The sequence below is a fragment of the Sorex araneus genome, chromosome 2 (genome assembly GCF_027595985.1).
Source record: "Sorex araneus isolate mSorAra2 chromosome 2, mSorAra2.pri, whole genome shotgun sequence".
NCBI classification, from domain to species: Eukaryota; Metazoa; Chordata; class Mammalia; order Eulipotyphla; family Soricidae; genus Sorex; species Sorex araneus.
In genome coordinates this window covers 375,751,651-375,774,470 of record NC_073303.1, presented here as the reverse complement: position 1 = coordinate 375,774,470, position 22,820 = coordinate 375,751,651, and the positions used below count along the sequence as shown (strand labels likewise).

General features: G+C 59.1%; 1 protein-coding gene across 3 annotated transcripts in view; it reads left to right on the top strand.

Moving 5' to 3' along the window:
• RTTN (rotatin) overlaps nt 1–22,169 on the top strand; it is a 96,785-nt gene extending 74,616 nt beyond the window's left edge. For all 3 annotated transcript variants that reach the window (XM_055128180.1, XM_055128181.1, XM_055128182.1), the window contains 11 exons: nt 2,175–2,312; nt 5,844–6,061; nt 9,819–9,924; nt 10,611–10,708; nt 11,577–11,654; nt 13,958–14,084; nt 15,462–15,652; nt 18,587–18,854; nt 19,845–19,948; nt 20,777–20,846; nt 21,871–22,169. In XM_055128180.1, the coding sequence (XP_054984155.1) occupies nt 2,175–2,312; nt 5,844–6,061; nt 9,819–9,924; nt 10,611–10,708; nt 11,577–11,654; nt 13,958–14,084; nt 15,462–15,652; nt 18,587–18,854; nt 19,845–19,948; nt 20,777–20,846; nt 21,871–21,956 (1,484 nt within the window). In that variant the 3' untranslated portion in view covers nt 21,957–22,169. The remainder of the gene's footprint in view (nt 1–2,174; nt 2,313–5,843; nt 6,062–9,818; nt 9,925–10,610; nt 10,709–11,576; nt 11,655–13,957; nt 14,085–15,461; nt 15,653–18,586; nt 18,855–19,844; nt 19,949–20,776; nt 20,847–21,870) is intronic.
• Nucleotides 22,170–22,820: the final 651 nt, after the last annotated feature.

Below are 22,820 nucleotides of genomic sequence, written 5' to 3'. Positions count from 1 at the left end.
ACACTCGCTTCAGGACTCCGGTATGTGTTGGGTGTTGTGAAAGATCTTGATAATCCGCCTTAGCAGTTTGGTGTTTGCAGACGGTTCCCGGAGACCGTCAGAGGTAGCGTGTACACTGCAGCAGTGGGCCTTCTCTGCAGAGCACTCCCATGAGGGCCGTGTTCTTTCTTTCTTTTTTGGCTTTTGGGTCACACCCAGCGATGCACAGGGGTTACTCCTGGCTCTTCACTCAGGAATTACCCCTGGCGGTGCTCAGGGGACCATATGGGATGCTGGGATTAGAACCCGGGTCGGCCTCGTGCAAGGCAAACGCCCTACCCACTGTGCTATCGCTCCAGCCCCGAGGGCCGTGTTCTTTTGTGATCTTAGAAAGCAAGTGACTTACAGATTCGTGACTCCTAGGAACTATGATCAAGGCCAAATGGCCCCGTTCACGATAACAATTATCAGGGAGTCTGAAAGAGATTATCAGCATTTGGATGAAGGTCCTAATTTATTGGAAAATGCAAGAAATCTGAATATCGTGCTAATCCTAAATGAAAGCCAGGTAGGATCTTTATTGGAATTAAAATGCCGTTTTGTCTAAAATAGTAATTGGCTGACAGTTGTCTTTGACTGTCAGTTCATTCCTGCTGAGTCCTGTGAATTTTCTGGACTGACTTGGTGTGAAGTTTGGGACGTTCATGTTTTCTGATACCAGCCAGTCAGCCATTGCCCTGTCACTGGTTAATCATTGCGAAAATTACGCCAGTGCTGGTGGGAACAGTAGTTCCTCACTTGGTAACTTTACTGGTACAGTGACACCCTAAATAAAACGATTAGATTAGACCAGCTGAATGATCTTACTTCTCTCCGGGGCTCCTCTTGGCCCCCAAAGACTGAAAACGTGACTGTGGACGGGAGGAAACCCAGGGCTCTGGCAGGGCTTTGTGGTGCTCCAGAGCCTCTGTCCCGCATGGCCGCTGCCCAGGCTCACGCCAGCATCGTGGCCATGTGAGTTGTTAAGTGATGAGGAAATTAATGACATCTGAATGCTTCGAGTCTGGCTTAATCTAGACTTGTCTGGAATCGTTTTGTGTAGCCAAAGTTCATTAAACATATTTTAAATAGATGGTATCGTTTCTTCCTGGGAAAAGACAACGGATGAATGCTTTTATAAAAAGCGGATTGTATTTCAGCATACATTTGTGGAATTTCCTAACTTTTATTTATACTTTTTATATGTACTTGCAGCACATCGAAGTGAATCATATTAAAAGTAATTCAGCAAGTATAGTTATAAAGTTAAGTGCTAATGGCTTTTAAATTTTTAATTTACAACGTAAATATTTTATTTGACCTTCTCAAGCATATATTGAGTAGAATTACTGGGCTTTTACTTCTTTTTGTATGTACAGATAAGCAGATGCCCCCGGAGTAGAGTATGTATGAAGTTAACATGTCCTGAGCACGGGAAGGAGGAAATCTGTCTAAAGAGGCTCCTTCTAGGGCTGACAGTGGCAAAAACGTCACCAAACACCTGGCGTTGTTACTCGCCAGGGCCCTGAATCCGCGTCCCCATGCCCCAAGGGCCCCAGGGCCTCCTTTGCTTGTCGCGGGTTTTGTTGTTAGTTTGGGGGCCACACCCGGCGGTGCTCAGGGTGGCTCCTGGCTCTGCTCCGGGCCATGTGGGCTCCGGGGGCCCACCCCGCTCGGCTGCGTGCAGGGTGGGTCCCGACCTGACCTGCTCGCGTCCTCCGCCGGCACAGTTCTTGCACCCGTTGCTGTGGGGGACGGTGTGAGCAGCTCGCAGCCCCCTCGGCCAGAGGCCCTGGGGCAACCCCTCTTGCACGCCTGGTGTCTCTCGGGGACAGCCCTGTGCGGCCACGTCCGTCTTCTCGCTGCTCGAAGGGCCGTTTCCGGGCGGGGCGCTCAGCTGAGGTCGTGGCCAGGGCGCTCAGCTCGGCCTCCCCGCGTGGTGGTGGCGCAGGATCGGGAGGAGGTGCCCGGGGCCCGCTTTGCCCACCTGAGACCCAAGAGCAAAGCGGTTCACTGGAACCAGCTGGGGGCCGTGCCGAGCTGCGTTGGCCTCCACTGGCCTCTCTAGGGGGAGGGGGCGTCTCGGGGCTCTGGGGGTCTCCCGTCTCCTCTTTCTTCTCTGTCACTCACTTGAGACGTCCTGATGTGTCTTGCAGATGCGGAGCTCGTCCCTGCCTTCCACCACGCGTGGACACATCTGTTTAGCCTGCTGGCCGCTCTCCTGCGCAAGGCCGGCGCGGCCGCCCTCCCGGCCCTGACCCTGGGCCTGGCCGAGCGCTGGGCGCCCGCCGTCGGTAAGGACTCAGCCGTGAGGGCGGGGGTGGGGGGCAGTGAAGGCGTCTGAGGGGCAGCCAGCTCCTGACTCGGAGGCGTCTGCAGTGCTCGTCAGACTCCCCCAAACTCAGTCTGTAAAAATGAAATCGTCCCGAGGCGCAGTGAACGCCAGTCAGACCAGGCCGGCGGGAGGTTCGGAGGGCGCCGGGTGGCGCCGGGTGCAAAACCGGCTCCTTCCAGCCTGGTCAGGTGCAGGCGGAAACCTCCTCCCCGCCCCCTCGAAGGGCCGCAGAGCACTGTGCCCAAGGGGAGAGTCGCTCCTCTTTCATCAGCAGTTTTCCCGGGTGGTGTTGGGGACTCGAACTAGGGTCGCGGCCGGCCCAGCCTCAGGCCGGGCAGGGCCTCTCCCCCGTACTGTCTCTCTGGCGCCGGTACAGGAGGCTTTTCTGATCGGTCGCCTCCTGAATGAGCGAAGGACGGTGCTCAGATCACCACTCGGACGTTTTCTCACCCGACTCTTAGTGTGGTAGGGAATGTAGCAGCCTCTTTCTTTTCCTTTTCTTTTCTCTTCTTTTTCTTTTCCTTTTTCTTTTTTTTTGGCTTTTTTGCTTGTTGGGTCACACCCGGTGATGCTCAGGGGTTCCTCTTGGCTCTGCACTGAGGAATTACTCCTGGCGGTGCTTGGGGGACCATATGGGATGCCGGGGATTGAACCCGGGTCGGCTGCGTCCGCTGTACTATAGCTCCAACCCGGTCGCAGCCTTTTTCAATTAAAAAAATAAAAATAAAACCGCCGTAATTTTGGTAACACTTGTTCCCCCTTGGTTTGTTTCTGGTCTCGGGTGGCGCTCGGAGCTTGCTTTTCGCTCTGCTCACAGATCACTCGCGCCAGGCCTTGGCGCATCGCTCCGGGGTGCTGGGGATCGAACCCGGGTCAGCGGTCGCAGGGCCCCGCCTTGCCTGCTCTGCCCTCCTCCCTCTGCCTTTGTTAGCTGTTTAAAAACGCCTGTGTGAGGGGCTGGAGCGATAGCACAGCGGGTAGGGCATTTGCCTTGCACGCGGCTGACCTGGGTTGATTCCCAGCATCCCATATGATCCCCGAGCACCGACAGAAGTAATTCCTGAGTGCATGAGCCAGGAGTGACCCCTGTGCATCGCCGGGTGAGACCCAAAAAAAGCAAAAAAAAAAAAAAAAAAAAAAATGCCCGTGTGAATGTGTGCAGCGCTGAGTGATTTTACGTTTCCAAGTTATCCAAGTTATTTCCCAGTTCTTCCTAAAGCGGCTGACATTTCCTTTCCTCTCCTTTTACCATTTACCATTCGGTCGGTCTGGAAACTTAGGTTGTATGACACATTTTCTTCAGTCTGATGGCTGGGAAGTAAGATTTATGGGGAACTAGATGATCTGTAAGGAATAAAATTATTAGTATTCTGGATCTGAGAGGCCTGCGTTTACCCGGAGGGCACCAGTGTCCTTTCGGGGAAGAAATGCAGAGATTAATCAATGAGCGTTTGCTCGGGCACTCGGGGTCCGCGTGTCTGGGCAGTGGTGATTGCTTGAGCACCTGAATTGCTGACGCTATAAAGCGAGAGCCTCGGGGCTGCCCCGGGCCCAGCTGGTCGGAGGAGAGGGCGCGCCTGCTGAGTCGCCGGTGCCCGGCTTCCTTGCTCGTCAGCACGTTGCTCCGGCCGCCACATGCTCCCGGGCTGGAGGGGAATAGTTGGGACAGAGACTTATGGCCTGCGGAGCAGAAAATATGTTTACTCCCGGGCCTTCTGCAGGAAGCTTGCTGACCCCTGATTTAGGCCTGCTCACCTGTCACTACGTTCTCAGTGATGAAATATACATATTAAATACCAAATCTGTCCACGAAATAGAGTTTTATATAATAATGATGCTCATCAAAAAGTCTGCCCCAGGGGCCAGAGAGAGAGGGGAGAGAGAGAGAGAGAGAGAGAGAGAGAGAGAGAGAGAGAGAGAGAGAGAGAGAGAGAGAGAGAGAGAGAGAGAGAGAGAGAGAGAAGAGAGAGGAGAGAGAGAGAGAGAGAGGGAGAGGGGAGAGAGAGAGAGAGAGAGAGAGAGAGAGAGAGAGAGAGAGAGAGAGAGAGAGAGAGGAGGGCACTTGCCTTCCCTCGTAACTCATGAAACTATCGCCAAATCAATTATTTACTGACCCGCGTTCGATCCCCAGCATCCCATCTGGTTCCCTGAGTACCACCGGGAGTAATTCCTGAGTGCAGAGCCAGGATTAACCCCTGAACATCGCTGGGTATGGCCAGAAAACCAGAACAAACAAATAAATAACCCCGATAGCTGTACAGAGTTAGCTTTGGTAATAATTTACTGAATCATAAATAATAAAAGCCATCAGTAAGGGTCCCTTCCTCGGGGTTCTTTTGTGTTTCTCTCCTCGCCCCGGGTCCCGTGCCCGGGTTGGCACACCCTGTAACTCACACCCTCCATACCGTTCATCCCTCAGACCTCACTATTTTCATGCGCGTAACTCATGAAACTCCACTGGCAAATCAGTTATTTCTCATGTTACTTTATAACAGTGAGAGTTTCTGTGAGTCTAAATCTGGGATGCAAACCTTTTGGTCGTAACTCGACACAAGTACAAGCCCCAAATACAAAAATGAAACCTAACCAACTTTAGACCAGCGATACTTAATAAAACTAACACCACACGTCCTTTTGATTCCGTTAAATCAGTGCTCACAACAGGAACTAGCCGTGACGGACTCCGCGGGCTGCTTCCGAGTGGCCTGGCCGTGCACACAGTCATTTGTTTGCAGTTCACTTCCTGCCTCCCCCCATTCTCTGCCAGAACTGCCGTGAAGCCTTGGTTTCTGCACTGTGCCAGCTGCGTGCTAAGTTTGATTTTAAGTACTATTTGGCATCAACTTGTTTAAAAACAGACGCATGCCCACTCTAGGTATTGTAATCATATTAACTCTCTTCTCTGGTGTTTTGTTTTGTTTTTTTGAGTCACTTCCAGCAGTGCTCAGGGCTTAGCCCTGGCTCTGAGCTCAGGGCTCCCTCCTGGGGGCACCGGGCAGACCAATGGAACGGTGGGGATCAAGTGAACCCCAGTGGGCTATATTCTTGCACCGGCCCCTTAACTCTTTTTTCATTAGTGTTGGAATAAAAATTTTAAAACTCTAGCGACTTCGTCGATCCCGACAGACCTCAGAGAGATCAGTAACTCAGTGGTAAGGAACCCTTTGGTTTCCGAGTGTCAGTGACTGTTGTGTATGTGTGTGTTGCCCAAGAAAGAGCCCACGTGAAAAGGAAACAGGCAGCTTACGTGCCTTGAGTGCGTATGTCGTCTCACTATTGACTTTTCAAATACTCTGAACGTGAATTATACTTGTAATACCCAAACTCTCGGTAACTTCGTTAGATATAGTATTAGCCTAATGAAATATCTCCTGTCTGATAAAGTGATATTAGAAATAAAGGGGTCAACATAATTTCTCAAATCAGTCTGAGTGACTTTCAAAAATTCGGATGAGCTCTCAGCCGTTGTCCTGCCAATCGTTCCTCGTAGATCTGTTCTGCCACTGTGTGGGCCTGGCCGCCCGGTGTCCCTCGCTGTCCACCGCCTGTCTGCAGTTCCTGTCCGTCATCTGGACGCAGGAGGCGAAGCGGCGCCTGCAGGACAAGGAGAAAGCGCGGGAGACGCACAGCCCCACCCTCACGGCGCTTCTCGACCGGCCTGGGGCGGGGCAGAGCTCAGCCGAGCGGCTGGGTGAGGTCATCCTGCAGGTACGTGGGGTCTTCTTGGTTTTACAAAATGTGTGCTTTTGGTCGATCTTCACTGTCCACTGTCATCCGTCTCCAAGTGAGACTTAATGTTTTTGGCATATGAAATACACCCTGGGGAGCTTGCCAGGCTCTGCCGTGCGGGCCAGATACTCGGTAGCTTGCTGGGCTCTCCGAGAGGGGCGGAGGAATCGAACCTGGGTCGGCCGCATGCAAGGCAAATGCCCTACCGCTGTGCTGTCACTCCAGCCCAGACTCAATCTTACTTTAAAAAAAAAATCCATCTTTTGAATAAAAAAATTTTTTTGAAAAAACAGTAATGCTCATTAGGGTCATGTAATATTGTGGAAGGGTATAAAATTAAATTAACCATCTTTTCTCCAGTCCTATCCTGCTGTATTAACCAGGTTTTTTTTTTTTTAGGATCACAATAAAATAATTTATGTAATGTTGTGGAAGGATATCACTGTAGCACTGTCGTCCCATTGTTCATCGATTTGCTCAAACAGGCACCAGTAACGTCTCCATTGTGAGACTTGTTGCTACTGTGTTTGGCATATCAAATATGCCACGAGGAGCTTGCCAGGTTCTGCCATGTGGGCGGGATACTCTCGGTAGCTTGCCGGGCTCTCCGAGAGGGATGGAAGAATTGAACTCGGGTCCGCTGCGTGCAAGGCAAACGCCCTACCCACTGTGCTATCGCTCTAGTCCTGTGGAAGGTCATGAAATTAAATTAACCATCTTTTCTCCAGATGCATTCCATGTATTAACCAGTTTGATTTTTTTTTTATGGTCATGATAAAATGATTGAGAATGAAGTGGTAATCTTCGTCCAGCAGCTGATCAGAACAGTGTGCTGTGCTACAGCCGCTGTTTCAGGACGGCCAGTGTAATAATTTAGTGTCACTTGTGAACGTCTCTGAAAGTAACTCCGCTCCAGGGCAGTGTGCGGGTCTGAGGGACCCGTGGAGGCTCCGAGGGGGTCTGTGAGGCTGAAACGTGCCCGAGGCCCCTGGGGGTCGGAAGCCATCCTTCCGACGCCGCTCAGGAAGCAGGAGCCTGTGGAGAGCTCACCGTGGAGGGTTCCGGGTGTCGGGGCACCCAGGTGGGGGCCCCTGGAGGGTCTCGGGCTCCTCCGGGCCGCTGTCCCCTCTCCCCGAGAAGACGGTCGTCTGTAGAGCACAGGCGGAAGAGCTCGCTGAAGGGGCCTCACGCTCTCCCCCTCCCCCGCCGTCTCAGAAGCAGCGTCCGCATTTCGTCTTGGCTGAAAGGACGCTGCGAGCCTGTCCCGGGCTGGCGCTCACAGGGCCCGGGGCCAGGGGGAGGGCCAGAGCGGTGGCTGCCCTGACCCCTGCCCTGCCCGCGCTGTGGCTGGGGACCGTGTGGGCCAGGGAGGGAAGCCGAGGCCCCGGCCACATGCATGGGGACACCCGTAAGCCCTGGGCACTTCCTTAGGAGTCCGCGCTGCCCCATGGCCGCCTCTGTCCACCCCGGCCACCCGCCAGCTCCACTTGCCCGGGGCTAACCCCCAGGCGACACTGCCCCCTCCCCGCCCTGCGCACGGCAGCCACACTGCCCCGGATGGCCCTGCCGGGCCCCGCTCCTGAGAGGATCCGTTTCCTCGCTTGGGCTCCCGAGAAGCGTTTCCCCCGGGAGCAGAGGCCGGAGTCCTGTCCACGTGGCATTTTTTTTTTTTATCACTATGTGGAAAGTTACAAAGTTCTCAGGTTTATGTCTCAGTTATACCGTATTCAAACACCATCCCTTCACCAGTGCCCATATTCCACCACCAAAAACCCCACTATACCCCCCGCCCCCCACCCCAACTGTATAACTGATGAATTTCACTTCATTTTCTCTTTACCTTGATTACGGTCCATATTTCAACACAAAACTCACTATTGTTGTTGGAGTTTCCCCCCAAGAAAGACAGCCCTACTGAGGAAGCATTTGATAATTAGTTTTCCATTAAAAGATTGTATGTTTTCAGTATTTAGACAAGGTCGCACGGCTGTGTTAGTGGCCGCGTGGTTCGGATGTGTCCCAGTCCCTCATCCTGGAGCCATGTTAGTTGTTGCTCAGTGTCGCCAGGGCTCCATCTGGAGAAGGTGTGGTGGCTGCACCCCCTCCGTCCAGATCCCTGGTGTTGCTGGCCTGGTTTCGGGCCCAGAGCATTCTCCGGCCGCATTGCTCACCAGAACACCTGGCTGCTTCTCTGTTGAATGTGGCAAGATCCCACGTGGCATTTGAATGATGGGTGCCTCGTCCCTGGGACCGTGGCCGTGGCCGGGACCCAGGGCCCTTGGGAGCTCGGCTGAGACCAGGCCGCTCTCCTGCACTCCCCTTTTGGCTTTGGCTGCAACGGGGGTTTCCAGGAAGTTCGATTAGTGCGTAGAAGTCAGGCCCGTGGTGGACGCGCAGGTTGAGGCGGTGTGCTTGGGGAAGACGCCCCATCGCGGGGCCCTGCCGCTCCCGTGCCCTTCCTGGCTCGGCAGGTTATTATCCGATACATAAGTTACTGTTTGTAACACTGGGCTGTTACCTACTTGGCCGAGGAAACGCGCCACGGGGCATCTCCATATTTTCCTAATGACTCGCTAATTTTCCTCTTCATTTCTTCCCAATTACTAAAGATACAAAGTATTCTGTGTGGATATGGATCCACTCGCCAGTCCCTTAGATCACCGCGCCCAGTAAGTCACTCCTGAACTTGGGAACAGTAGAATAGGACTCCCTCGTGGTTGGAAGGGCACACAAGGACGAAACCGAGAGAGAAAGTATGCCTGTGATACATAGTATATGTAGTGAGCTATATATGATACATAGTTCCCGTAGGTATATGTCTAACAGAAGATGTTACATTTATTAATGAACTTAGTAACCTGTGAACTTTTCCTTATTTTGTTCTTTGTTTCATATAAAAGGATATATGCACTCAAGTATTATTAGGATATAGCACAGCGGGTAGGGTGTTTGCCTTGCACTTGGCAGACCCCGGTTTGATTCCTCCATCCCTCTCGGAGAGCCCGGCAAGCTCCTGAGAGTATCCCGCCTGCATGGCAGAGCCTGGCAAGCTCCCCGTGGTGTATTCGATATGCCAAACACAGTAACAAGTCTCGCAATGGAGACATTACTGGTGCCCGCTCAAGCAAATCAAGGAGCAACGGGACTACAGTGCTACAGTGCTACCAAACAGCATCTGTTGAGTCAGTCGGTTTCTTAATATGTGTGATAAATGTTATAGGGAGTGGAATAAACTAGTCTTTAAATGATCAGGAGTATATTAAAATCGATGCCCTTCCACTCTATAAGTTCTCTGTAAGCGGTACTCAGAAGAAACTCGATACGTCCTGTAAGTGCCATGCCCTGGTGGCCCTGAGGAAGTGGATGGCCTTGCTGTGTTGGCATGAAGTCCCGCAGTTTGATGTGGTGACGCAGACTGTAGTTCTTGGCCACACCTGATGGTGCTCGGGCCTTACCCCTGACTCTGCGCTCAGGGCTGACTCCGGTGGAGCTCGAGGGACTGTGTGGGGTCACCGGGGATTGAATCCGGGCTGGCCACGTGCAAGGCTGCCCACCGGCCTGTCCCTTGGGCCCAGGGCGTCCCAGAGTCTCGGCCACAGAGTCCCCTCCGGTCTGACGACTGCTCAGAGGGCGGCGAGATCCCCGGAAGCCTCAGCACGCCGTGTCCCTCCGGCGGCGTCGCTGTCTGCGGAGAGGCCCTGCCGCCCGTCTCATGTGTCTTCCTTCTTCCTCGCAGTGCTACGAAGGCGTGCCCGCCCGAGACAGCCTGGGGAGGGCCGCCGCGGGCGCCCTGCTGTCCCTCCTGGCCGTCAGCCGCGGGGCGCAGGAGCACGCGCTGAGAGGTGAGCGGGCCCCATGGGGTGGGGGTGCTCAGGGGCTACTCGGCTCAGCCCGCAGCTCGCTCCTGGCGGGACCCGGGGCACAGCCTCCGTCAGAGCCTCGGCCCCAGCCTGTGGCGCGTCTCTCCCGCCAGGAGGGCAGAATTGCAGGAACCACGCATCACGTCGAAAATAAGTGGTTCTGCATGTCGGTTATTTCTGTGTGCGGTCACAGGCGTGACGTCCGCCTGTCCGAAGCTTTGGAGAGTGACACAGTGCGTCATTTCCCGTCAGACACTAGTGTCCCAGACACATTCTGCATGCTAGGAGGGAGCCCAGATCATAGTTTTGATAATGGTAACAGCCACGTTGGACGCTGTTTTCCCGGAAGCCTCGCGTGTAGCGTGTAGCCGCACCTGGGGCTCGGAGACACAGATCTCAGAGCCCAAGCAGAATCCACACGATGTCGGGACACTCAGTTCCCCTTGAACTGCTGCGAAATGCAGTTCCACGTGCCTCGCCGAGTCTGGGCTGGAGACAGCGGCTGCGGCGTCAGCCTGTCTTCTCCTGAGTCTGGTCTGTGTGTTCTCACTGGAGTCGGAGGGAAGTGGAGAAGTCAGGCCCTTTTTCTTTATGCGTTTGACCGTTGTGTGTCCCTCGACCTGCCTGCCAGGGGACTGTCCTTCTGACTGTTGGGTCCTGCCTTCCAGCCGGTCTGATAGACAGTTGCCTGGCACAGATGAAGCATGTCAGCGCACAGCTGCACCTCGAGACCCTGCGGCCCAGGAAGGCAGCGCTGAGGAAGAGGGTAACTGGGGTGGGGGCCGGGGAGACCTCTGGGGGGGCAGAGAGGCCGGGGGTCTCTGCGCGTGTGAGGGTGGGGAGGCCAGGGGTCTCTGTGCGTGCACGTGGCACACTGGGTGGCACTGAGCACCTGGCATAGAAGAAAGGTCCAGTGGGATTGATGCGGGTGTGTGTGTGTGTGTGTGTGTGTGTGTGAGAGAGAGACTGAGGGATTCTCACATTCCAGACTTAGCCACACTCGCGTCCTCACAGCCCCACAGGGAACAGTTGGTAAAGCCGGCGCCGGCCTCCCGTCTGGGCGTCCGCAGGGCGTGTGGTCGTTTCCCGCCTGACCACCACGTGTCTCCCTGCCGCACTGGGCTCCCGGGTGTGGTGATGGGGGTACGGTGCCTGGGCGTTACAGTGTTGACACACACAGGTGTTAATAGCAGCTGTGCTTAGACCACTGGCCAGACAGGATGAGAGAGAGAGAGAGAGAGACAGAGAGAGAGAGAGAGAGAGAGAGAGAGAGAAAGAACAGAGCTGCGACTGTTGGCAACAGTGTGTGTCCAAGCGGCATTTGGTGGGAGCCCAGGAAAGCCCCCTCCCCACCCCCGCACGTCCCAGAGAGGGATCCCGTCCGTGCCCGTCGGGGTTTTCTTGCCTCTTCCCCGTCTCCTCTCTCGGCAAAGGCCTTTGTCTGTGGAGCAGGTCAGCCCGCGCCTGCTCTGACGGGAGCCGGGCAGTGCCCGCCGGTGCTGAGATGAAGGGGCCCACCCGGCCGGGGCAGCAGAGCGGCCTTGCGTGGGCAGGCGGGCGGGCGGGGCACCCGGCGGGAAGGGGTGTGTCTGGCGCACCCTCGTGTTCTGACCGCTTCCTCGCCGTCCCCGCAGGACGACGGCCTGGGGAGAGAGCTGGGCACGGCCATGCAGCTGCTGAGGAACTGTCTCTACCGGAACGGAGGCTGCAAGGTACGGCAGGCTTTCTCGACGGCGTGGGGCGCGGGCCGGCCCCTGGGGGCAGGCAGGGCCGGGGGCGTGGGGCGCAGGCTGGATCTTTGTTTCTTGCATCGGTGCCCGGCCCGTCGGCCCTTGGTGCCTGTGGGCTGTTTCCCCTCGGTGCCGATTCTGTTACTTACGGCTGACAACTTTTTTTTTCAATTTTCACACTGCAAAGTTGGGGTTTCTGGGGGCGGAAGTTGACTCAGTTTGACTCACGGCTCCTTCTCGCCCTGTTGGCGAGGAGCGTGAACGGCCGCGTGGGGCTGGGAGCTCGAGTGGGCCTCGGGGGCCGATAGTGTCTGCGTTGGGACGGACGAGCCGGCAGCCCCCTCCCTCAGGCTGCTGCCCGGGTGGGCCGGGCCGGGGCGCTGGTCGTGCCGGCTGCTCCGTCCTCAGCACCCTGAGGCGCTGTCCCAGCGACACCCCCTTTCCCAGCACCCGCCTTCCCGCCGAGGCGCTGTGGGGAGTGAGTCGGACACAGACCAACCCCAGAGCCGTCCTCGCCCACGACGAGGCGTCTGACCGTGTCCGTTCCCGAGGCCAAGCAGGAAAAGCACCTGAGCCTGGGACTGGGCGTCTGAGGACGGAGTGCTCAGGGCACAGCCAGCAGCTGCTGTGATGGCATCTGTGGGAGTGTTAGACCCGAGCCCTCCCCGGTACGACCTTTCACTAAGACACAAGGAGTCGCCTGGGCCGTTCCGGCCCCTCACTGCACTCGGCTTCCCTGTGCCGGGAGTCACCGCGGCACAGTGCTCAGGGGACACGGGACACTGCAGGGCGAGTTTCTGGGGCGGTGACCCGGCTGTTGGCTGCTGAAACGCGTGCTCACAGGGATGCTGGGGCGGCCGGGCCAGCAGCAGTGCTCTGGGCTGGGCGTGGGCCCGGGAGCGGCCCTCTCCAGGCGTGTGCTCTTCCTTCAGTGCTCTTCCTTCGGGGCCGCTTCCTCCCATCTCCGTCCACTCCCCTGGGCGCTGGAGTGCTGGCCCCAGATGCTGGTGCTCAGGGCGTCTCTGGTGCTGCCCGGGGAACCCGTGGCTCTCCGGGCCGGCGGCCACACTGCCCCTGCCCCACCTGTGACTCCCGACCACTGTGCTCGTTTCCAGTCGCCTGCCTATAGTGCTAGTCAGTGGCCGCATCTGTGAGGTCAGGGAAGGAAGATCCCGGGAGCTTGAGCCGAGGGGCAGGGGAGAGGGGCCGGGCAGGGGGTGAAAGGGGGGCGGCGAGCGGGAAGGGCAGGTGCTCCCCAGCTGGACTGTGCAGGAGCGCGGGGGGCCGGGCCTGGCGGGGCCCTGGCCCAGGTCTGCACACGTCCGTCGGGAGGGTCCCGGGGCAGCCGGACGGAAGGTGCCGGGGTTGGTGAGGGAGGGCCGCAAGCAGCGTGCGTGCTCTGCTGCTCACGGTCGTTCGTTTGTTGGGGGGCCTCACCTCACAGTGCTCAGGGCGTCCTCCCGGCTCAGGCCCGGGGTCACTCCTGGCGGGGACTGAGGGACTGTATGGGAAGCCGGGCTGGCCCGCTGTGCGTGAGGCACGTGCCACGCTGTGTGGGCCGTCCCCGAGAGTGGGTGGCGCGCCCGGGACAGTGACGGCGCGGCGGGGAGCAGGCGCCGTGGACATGCCCGGGCCTCCATGGAAATGGAGCCAGATGCCACAGGGCTGAGGGTTGCACACGGGTGTGTCCATGCCCACGTGCACACGTGCATGCTCAGGAAGCGTGAGCTCCGGTATACCTACGCAGGCACATAATGTATGTGCACGCACACGCACACACGTGCACGTGCACACATGCACACACAAACATGCACAAGCACATGCACACACAAATATGCAAACACACACAGACGCATGCACACGCACACACACGCGTGGAGGGCCGCGTCTGTACACCCGTGCCCACACTGAGAGAGCGGTCTCCTTGCCGACACCCGCACTGCAGGGCGAGCAGCTGGTGCTGGGGCGGGAGAGGACGGGCGGCCGCAGGGACCCGCCCTGTGGGACCGTTTCTCACCAGGACCCCCGAGGAAGCCGCCCCCGGGAGCGAGTGGGCGTTGGGAGCTCCCTCCCGCCTCGCGGGCCTCGCGGCCTGGTTCCCCCCTGCGCGTGACGGCTCCTCACCCGGGGCTGCTGAGGGCCCCCTGAGAGCATCTGGGGGTCCCCGGCCAGCTCGACCGCTCGCCCAGGAGACACTCTGCGGGCGGGCGACAGGGCATGTGTCGTGCCTGGTGCCCGCCCCGTGCCCACGGTCCTTCTCAGTGTCCTGCTTTCTGCCGGCCCAGGAGGCGGCTCTCCAGGCCCACCTCGTCCCGGTGCTGCACTCTCTCTGGCCCTGGCTCTTGATGGACGACTCGCTGATGCAGACCGCCCTGCAGCTCCTGTGCGTCTACACCGCCAACTTCCCCAACGGTAACTGCACCCGCGCCCCCCACCCCCCACCCCGAGCGCGCGCCCGCCTTCCCGCTCGGAAGGGATGGCATCGCGCGGGGGCTGAGGCACGATGTGAACGGTCTCCTCTCCGCTGGCCGAGAGTCGGGGGGCTTCGAAGGGCGGCCAGATACTCCCGGGGGGCGGGGCAGGAAGTGTGCAGACAGCCCAGGGCACGGGGCCAGCTGTGGGCTCGCTGGTTGGGCCGGCTCTTCTCAGGCACCTCCAGCCGCTCTCTCTCTCTCGAGAGCCGTCCGTGATGCTGTGCCCGGCCGAGGCTGGAGCAGGGAGCAAGCCAGGCGAGGGGAGGGAAGTGCCAGCTCGGGCCCGCTGCACGCTGGGCTTTTCTGGAACATTCTGCCGCTCGGCCCCTGGCTCTCTGGAGCCACCCAGCCAGAGCTCTGTCAGGACAGTTTGGTCCTTTCGCCCTGGCTCCCTGAGTCCAGCCTGGCCCGGCCAGGAGCGTGGCCAGCCCCCCCCCCCCCCCGCCCCCGCGCTCGCCCCTCCCGCTGGCCTGCCCGCCGGCCGAGCGCTGAGGGGCACAGCGGGAGGAGGCCCAGCTGCTGAACTGCAAGCAGAAGGCAGACACGTCCCAGCCTCTCGGACAGTCTGCTGTTACTCTCGTCCCTGCGGTCAGTGGCGCGGTTGGAACTGTGGCTAGGCCATGTCACTCAGGACAGCAGTGCTCCTTGCCTGGCCTGACTGCAAACGCACATTCATCCAGTTTCACAGAACCTGTGTAGCGCTCCGTGTGGCGGGGAGGGGCCCACGCGTGTCTGTTGCCGTGCCCCCGGGGTACTGGCCGGAGTTGAACTTGAGCTGTGGGGACCCTGCGTGTCCTTCTCTGCCTCACCCAGGGGCTCCCAAGCTGCTTTGTCCCCACAGCCCTCCCCAGTCCTCTGGAGATGGGCCTCCTGGGAGGCCACGCGTGCCCCGAGGGGAAGGCACCGCCCTTGTCCCGCCCGCACCCCACCCGCCCCCGGGTGCCTGGTGCCTCGTCTTTCATTTTGTCCCAGGGAGACCTCGGGCCCAGCCGTGCCCGTCTCCAGCGCCTTGCTCTCCACTCCGGCTTCTATTGAGATGCCGTCTTTAGCAGCTACTGAAAAACCTTCTCGTGCTCATTTGATGCCTTAAAAGACTAAGCTCCGCGCTTTCGGGTGCTCTGTTGAGATTAGGCTGCTGATGAGGACCGTGAGCCCATTGGCTTGAGCGCAGACACCAGCACTGCCTTTGGTGCTCGTGTGCCGTTCGGGTTAATGGGTGAGTCTTGAGAGACAGACTCGCTCCCGTGCCCGGGCTCGTGCAGCACCGCGCGGGCAGCGTGCGTGAGGCGAGGCGGTGATGGCGCTGTCCCTCCAGGTTGCAGTTCCCTCTGCTGGCCGGGGGCCGGGCCGGCGGCCTGCAGGGGGCCGGCAGGCAGCTCGCTGATGCAGTGCCTCCTGAAGCTGGCTTCCCAGATGCCCCCCGAGAGCAGCACGGTGCAGCAGATGGTCTTCATGTTCCTCTCCAACCTGGCCTTGTCGCACGACTGCAAGGGCGTCATTCAGAAAGTGAGTACTCCCGCCCCCCACCAGTACTCCCACCAGGCGACGCTCAGGAAATACTTCCTTTCTACCGGGAAACCGGGAGGACTCCATTCTCCAGGACGCACTGGTGCCGACTCCAAGGCCTTTTCTTTACAGGACTGCGAGAGGATTAAGAGGCTCACTTTGTTTAAGGCCCGGGGAGGGATACATGAAAAGTGACAAGAACTGGAACATGATCGTGCAGTTTCCTCTCGGTTTCTCGCCTCAGCTTTCGGATTACAGTCTGTCTCTCTTAGAAGTGAGGCTTTGAGGGAGACAGCTGTCTCGCGTTTATACACGGTCGTAAAAGTAATGTACTTGGTCTTTGGAAGAGACCAAATTGAGCAATAACAGTTTCAATGCAGTTTAAATTCTCGAGGCAGTTTATGAGCCACAGACCCTTCCCCAAGTCCGCCTGGCTCCCTTGACAGGTTAGTCGAGCCTCAGCCCTTGGGACTCGGGTCTCTCGGCCCTGCCCCTGCTCGGGGCGCCTTCAGAGAGATCGCATCAGTTAAGGAGAAAGTCTGAGACACGCGCCCCCTTACTCCAGCGGGTGTGGCTGCACGGAACCCCAGGGCGGGAGACCCCTGCAGGCGTTGACGGAAGTAGATTTCCTGCGACTTAGGGGCCTGGTGCTGCTGACCCACCTGCTGGAGGCAAACCATCACCGTCAGCAGCCCTGGAAAGCACCGAGCTTCCCTTTTCTCCTGCCATCTCTCCAGTCCACGTGCCTCTGTAGGACCCTTGCCATCTCTGTTTTTTTTTTTTTTTTTTTTAAATTAGTAAATCACCGTGAGGTACAGTTACAGACTTAAAAACTTCCCTGCTTACATTTCAGTCATATAATGGTCAAGTGTCCATCCCTCCACCAGTGCCCATTCTCCACCACCAATGGTCCCAGCATCCCTCCCACCACCCCAACCCGCCTCTGTGGCAGGGCATTCCCTTTTTCTCTCTCTCTCTCTCCTTTTGGGTGTTGTGGTTTGCAATAGAGGTATTTAGTGGCCGTCATGTTCAGTCTATAGTCTTCTCTCAGGTGCGTCTCCCATCCTGAGTGGATCCGCCTAGCACCATTTTCTTGGTGATCCCTTCTCTAACTGAGCTGCCTTTCCCCCACAGCTTCTAAGCTATGTGGTAATCCTCCCAATATTTATCTTTAATAATCTTGGGTGTTAGTCTTTCATTCTTTTACTTTATATTCCACAAACGAGTGCAATCTTTCTTTGTCTGTCCCTCTCTTTCTGACTCATTTCGCTTAAGTATCGACATGATAATTTCCATGTTGATCCATCTATATGCAAATTTCGTGACCATCTTTTCTGACAGCTGTATAGTATTCCATTGTGTAGATGTACTAGAGTTTCTTTAACCAGTCATCTGTTCTTGGGCAGTCGGGTCTTTTCCAGATTCTGGCTATTGTAAACAGTGCTGCAATGAACACACAGGTGCAGATGTCATCTCTACTATCCTTTTTTGCATCTCCGGGATATATCCCCAGGAGTGGTTTTGCTGGTTCAAATGGCAGCTCAATTTCTGATCTTTGAGAATCGTCCATATTGTTTTCCAAAACGGCTGAGTCAGTCGCCTTGCCGTCTCTGAGTCAGTGCCGGGCTCCTTGCAGTGTCGGATCGGAGTGAAGCATGCTGCTTGCGAGTGTCACTGTCACTGCCGGGAGCTCTGACAGCCCTGGGCGTCACGGCGGGGTCATGAGATCAGTCGGGGGGAGTATTCCCACGTCAGGGCGCTGAGCCCGGGGCCTGGAACCCGCAGTTCCCTGGGGGCAGCGGGCCGGACGCAGGGCTCTCACTGAGGTCAGGGTGGGCGTGTGCCCCCCGGAGAGCCGGCGTGTGGGCAGGCGGGGCCCCGTCCCCCAGCCTCAGCCTCTTCGCCCCGGGATCACTGCAGACTCAGTGCCGCTCCCGCCAGTTGTTCTGGCACGAGTGTCGCCGTGCTCCGGGGCCTGGGTGGTGTGCTGTGTCCCAAGGGCGGTCGAGTGCAGGCGCGTCCTGTGCTTACGGAGGGCACGATGGCCGCGTGTCACGAGCCCTGCACACTCCCAGAACCTCCCGCCCCGGAGTCTCGCCCTGCAGGACCAGGCCGGCCCCACCCAGGTGCTCGGAAGGCGCCTCCACCTTCCCGTGTCCTTTGTCCGCCCCAGAGCCCCAGTGACCGGCAGGGACAGGGCCCCGGGGGTCTCTTGGGTGGGCTGCAGCGCTTCTCTTCCTCATAGGCTGCTCGGACAGCCTCGGGCCGGGCCCCCGAGACCCCCAGACACGCTCCAGCACGATCTGTTCTGCGCGCTCTGAGAGTCCTCGGGTCCCGATTCCGTACCCTGCCGGGCCCGCCGCGCCCGCCCCTGTCCAGAGCCCCTGCTGGGCGGGGTGGTCGGTGCTGTCCCCTTCCGTGTAGGCCACACTGGGCAGTGCTGCTGGTGCCCACAGCTGAGGGGCTGGTGCGCTTGTGCGAGGTGCTCTGTTGGTGGCGGGCAGGCGGTGGGGCACGAGGGCCCGCAGAGAGCCTCGCCGCCAGCGCAGTTCCCGTCTGACGCCCACGGCTGGTTCCGGCTTCATCTCCTTCTTCCCCGTAAGAGAGATTTTAGTGAGTACAGGATTGCCAGGAGGCAGGCAGAGAGAGGAGACTGAGGGGCACGGGCTGACCCCCAGCCCGAATTATCAATCCTAAATAATTGAGCTGACTCCCGTTTACTTACCCATCACCAGGAAAGAATTAGTAAGAAGAAGAACTTGACCGTGTTCTGTTCTCCTCAGCCCCTTCCCGGACACCTGGAAGCACCCGGGCATCTGGGCCGGGGGCCGGTGTGGGGGGGGGAGGGATCTCGGCGGGAGCAGCCGCGCAGATTGCGGGCTAATTGGTCTCGGAGGGACCGGAGCAACCCGCCTCCCCTCTGTCGGCCCGCAGAGTAACTTCCTGCAGAACTTCCTGTCCCTGGTGCCGCCGCGGGGGGCAGGCCGGCAGCCCGGCCCCCTGACGGCGCTCTGGCTGAAGCTGCTGCTCAACATCTCCCTGGGCGAGGACGGGCAGCAGATGATCCTGCGGCTGGACGGCTGCCTGGACCTGCTCACCGAGATGAGCCGCTTCGAGCACAAGAGCGCTCCCTACACGCCGCTGCTCATCTTCCACAACCTCTGCTTCAGCCCCGCCCACAAGCCCCGGATCCTGGCCAACGGTCAGTGTCTGGCTTCACATCCGGCCGGAAAACGCTCTGGGAAGTGACAGTGCCGGCCACCGGGCGGGGCTGGGGGGGTTTCTCCCGGCCTCGGGGCCCCCGGGATTCTGGCATGTGGGTGGAGGGACGGCCAGCCTGTCTGCACGCGGTAACCGTGGCCGCCTCCTTGCCGCTGGCCTTTGTGGGGCCCGGGACTTCAGCGCCTCTGCCAGCTGCCCGCCTGCTGCCCTCTGGGGGGCCACGGTCCCCCTCCAAGGACGCAGCCTGTTCCCCGGCCCCCCGTTTTGGAGGGCGGAAGCGTCAGGTGGTAGTTGACAGACGCCTCCAGCCCTCAGGTGTCCGGAGGCGGCTTCCTCCGTGGGTCTGTCCCCGCCGGCTGCCGAGGGCCTTCGCGCCGTGCGTGGGGGTCCTGGCACACTTCCCCCTCCGCTTCGCTGGCACCGAGACGCTCCCGCAGCCGGCTCGGTGCTCTTTAGAAGGCTTCCCCGAGACGGCGGGGACTGGCACTGGGGTCCTGGGATCTGAGTCAGTCCTGGCCCTGCACTCGGGAGTTCCTCCTGGCAGCGGCCCTACAGGGTGCCGGGGACCGAGCGCAGATCATCCGCGTGCAAGGCAGGGCCCCTCTCGTGTGCCGTCACTCCAGCCTGAGTGTTGGGTTGGATGCTCGTGTTTCCGATAGACGGAGACAAAAGTCTCTGACTCGCTGTAAGGGCGGGGCTGCTTCCTGCGTGCCGAGGTGGGGGCTGTGATCTAATTCCCCGCTCCTGCAGCGATTTGTTGCTGCCCAGTTGAGTGAGTGTCCCTTGGTGCCCTGGCGTGTGGCCCTCGGGCTCCCCCAGCCCTGGTCCTTCGTGGAAGCCGGGGGTCGAGGTCACTCTCCCTCGGACCATGCCTGTCTGGCGCCTCCCGTGGGCGGTGGCTGCTGGGATGGGTGGGCTGTGCGCCCCGGCGGGAGAGTGAGCCTGCCGCCCTGTCCCCCCCCCACCACAGAGAAAGTCCTGCAGGTGCTGGCCGCCTGCCTGGAGAGCGAGCACCAGGACGCACAGCGGATCGGCGCCTCGGCCCTCTGGGCTCTGGTTCACAACTACCAGAAGGTGCGTCTCCGGGGGTCCTGCAGGGGAGGGGCCGAGGGGGTCCCCGGGAGGAGGCGGGGGGACTCTCGTCTCTGAGCTCTCCCCCTGCTGACACTCGTGTCCGTTGCTTCTCGAGGCCCGAGACACAGTCCCCGCTTCCCGCACACGCCTTGCCTGTGTCTCCCCCAGTTCCAGCCGCTGGCCCCCAAGCAGAGCTGCTGAGCGCCCCTTTGGGCCCCCCGTGCTCCGGCGTGCCCGACCTTTCCGTGTCAGAGATCCAGGGGCCCTAGTAGCGACTTTTATGCATGTTTTTCCTTAGATTATTTTATTAATGAGTCACCGTGAGACACAGTTACAAGTGTCCCTGATTGAGTTTCAGTCATACGATGATCGGACATTGCTGTGGAGACTCTTTCTTACAGATGCTTTAGAGTTGGGCCCCCGGCTGGGCCAGGGGCCCCTTGTGGCTGGAGGGTCGGAGCAGGGCCAGGAGGGCGCGAGTCCACCGGCTCTGGTGTGAGCCTGTGCGTGGCCCTTTCCCTGGCCCAGACCCGCTGCCTCCCCCCTTCCGCCTTCCCGGGCTCAGACGTCTCCTCCGAGGGGGCCCTGGAGTGTGACCGCTCGGGCCAGCGGGAGGCGGCCCTGCCGGAGGGTCCCTAGCCCGAGGCACCCGGGCCAGCCAGGCCGGACTGCTCCGCCGGAGAGACGGCCCGAGCACTGGGAACCCCTCAGCAGGGCCGAGCGGTTTAGGTAGCGCTTCTCGTGCAGGGAGGGGGTCCGGCGGCGAAGGACAGCGCAGGGGAGGGGAGGGAGCTGCGCGTGACGGTGCGTCCGCTGGTCTCTCCCCAGGCGAAGTCGGCCCTGAAAACCCAGTCGATCAAACGGAGAGTGGACGAGGCGTACTCCTTGGCGAGGAAAAGTAAGTCCCGTTTGCGAGAGGAGTGGCCCCGCCCCGGGCGCCCGGTCACGAGTGCAGGTGCCCGACCTCGGTGGGGTGTTTCGTTACGGCTTTGCCAGATCTGAGGGGAAGGTTCCAGGGACGATGGGTTTATTTTTGCTCCTTGTTCTTCGTTTTGTTTTGTTGTTTTCCCTTTCTGAGCCGCGCCTGCGGTGCCCGGGGCCTTCTCCTGGCTCTGCTCGGGGCGTCTCTCCCGGCGGGGCTCGGGGGGGACCCTCGGGGATCCCGGGAACCTGGGTCAGCCTTGTGCTGGGCGGCAGAGGTTCCTCTGGCGCTGAGCGTGCTGCTCTTGCCCCCGGAGCAGACCCGGGCTGGAGGGCGGCGGGGCGAGTGTCTCCCACAGCCAGTCACGGCCCGTCGTGGGGGCCGCGCCGAGAGCCTGAGTGTCGGACTCGTAGTCGGTTTGTGTTTCTCTCTCTCGGGGGCTTTGTCCTGGCCCTGACCGAGCCAGTGTCCACGTGCGGAGGGTGGGCACCACGGGGTTCGGGTGAGACTGCCCGGGGCGAGTGGGTGGGTCTCTGGCTCCACCATGCAAGCCGGGGCCAGTCAGCGGGAACGCTGGGACTTGTTCACTTTTCAGGCAAGGGCCGATACTCTGAGGCCGAACGGGAAGAGAGGGAGGAGAGGAAGTAGAATTTCTGATTCACTATTCACTGTGTGTGTGTGTGTATGTGTGTGCACGTGATGTGTGTGCCCATGTGTGTGTGAGTGTGTGTGTCTCTGTGTGTGCATGTGTGTGTATGTGTCTTTATGTGTGTGCGTGTGGCTGTGTGTGCATGTGTGTTTGTGCGTGTGTGTGTGTCTGCGTGTGTCTGCATGTGTGTGTGTCTGCGTGTGTGTCTGCATGTGTGTGTGTCTGTGTGTGTCTGCGTGTGTGTGTGTCTGCGTGTGTGTGTCTGTGTGTGTCTGTGTGTCTGTGTGTGTGCGTGCGTGCTCCTCCCCTGCCCAGCACGGTGGTGAGTGCCCTCTCCCGTCCCGTCCTCAGCTCTGTCCCACGCGGAGGAGACTCCCCTCAACGCCTATTACCTGAAATGTCTCGGCAACCTGGCGCAGCTGCTGAACTCCTCCTGACCCCGGCGGTCAGCGCGAGCAGGACTGCCCCAACTCGGCCTGGCTGTGTCCCCAGGGGGTCGGGGGCCGCTCCCTGCCCGGCGCCCACCCCCCCACCCCCTTCCTCAGGAAATGCCGCTGACGCTGAAGGAAGGCCAGCGCAGGGTCCCAGGGACACGCACCTTTTCTATGCAACTTGTTTTGTAAAAATGTTATTTAACTATTATTTAATTAAAAAAATCTTTGAAACCTGAATGTTGGTAGCTAATTACTGCTTGCAGTCCCGTGAATATGCATCTTAGCGCCAAGGAAAGACCTTTGTTTTGATTGCCTTTAAAAATATATATTTGAAGGGAAAAAAAGTAAGACAAATCTGAATCTTTGTGTTGTCCAGAGCATGGCCCTCGTGCAGGTATTTCTGCGGAAGCATGAGTGACCCTTACTGACCCCCCTGCGGCTTCAGGGCCCTGTGGGGCTGTGCCAGCTCCTGACTTTGACCTTCAGCTTCTGAAATGCTCTGTCTTGAAGGTCTGGGTTCAGGCGCAGAACGGGCCTGAGAGAGACGGAAGGGCCAGGGCCTGTGGGCTCTCCTCGGGCAGACCCTCCCGGCGGCCAGCAGGCGGGCCCAGCGGCTCGCCCCACATTATGGAGAGGGAAACAGAGCTGACATGTTTGTGCAGGCTGGCCAAGAGGGGGGTGTGTGTGTGTGTGTGTGTGTGTGTGTGTGTGTGTGTGTGTGTGTCTGCACTCACACTCATCTTAGGGGAAAGGCACCTCTCTGAACTGCGGTTGCCGGGGGAATCAGCTCAGTCTGTGGCGCTGTATCCGTCACGGCCGTCAGTAGGACACGCGAATCAGGCCCGTGGGCGGAGTCCCGAGGGCCGC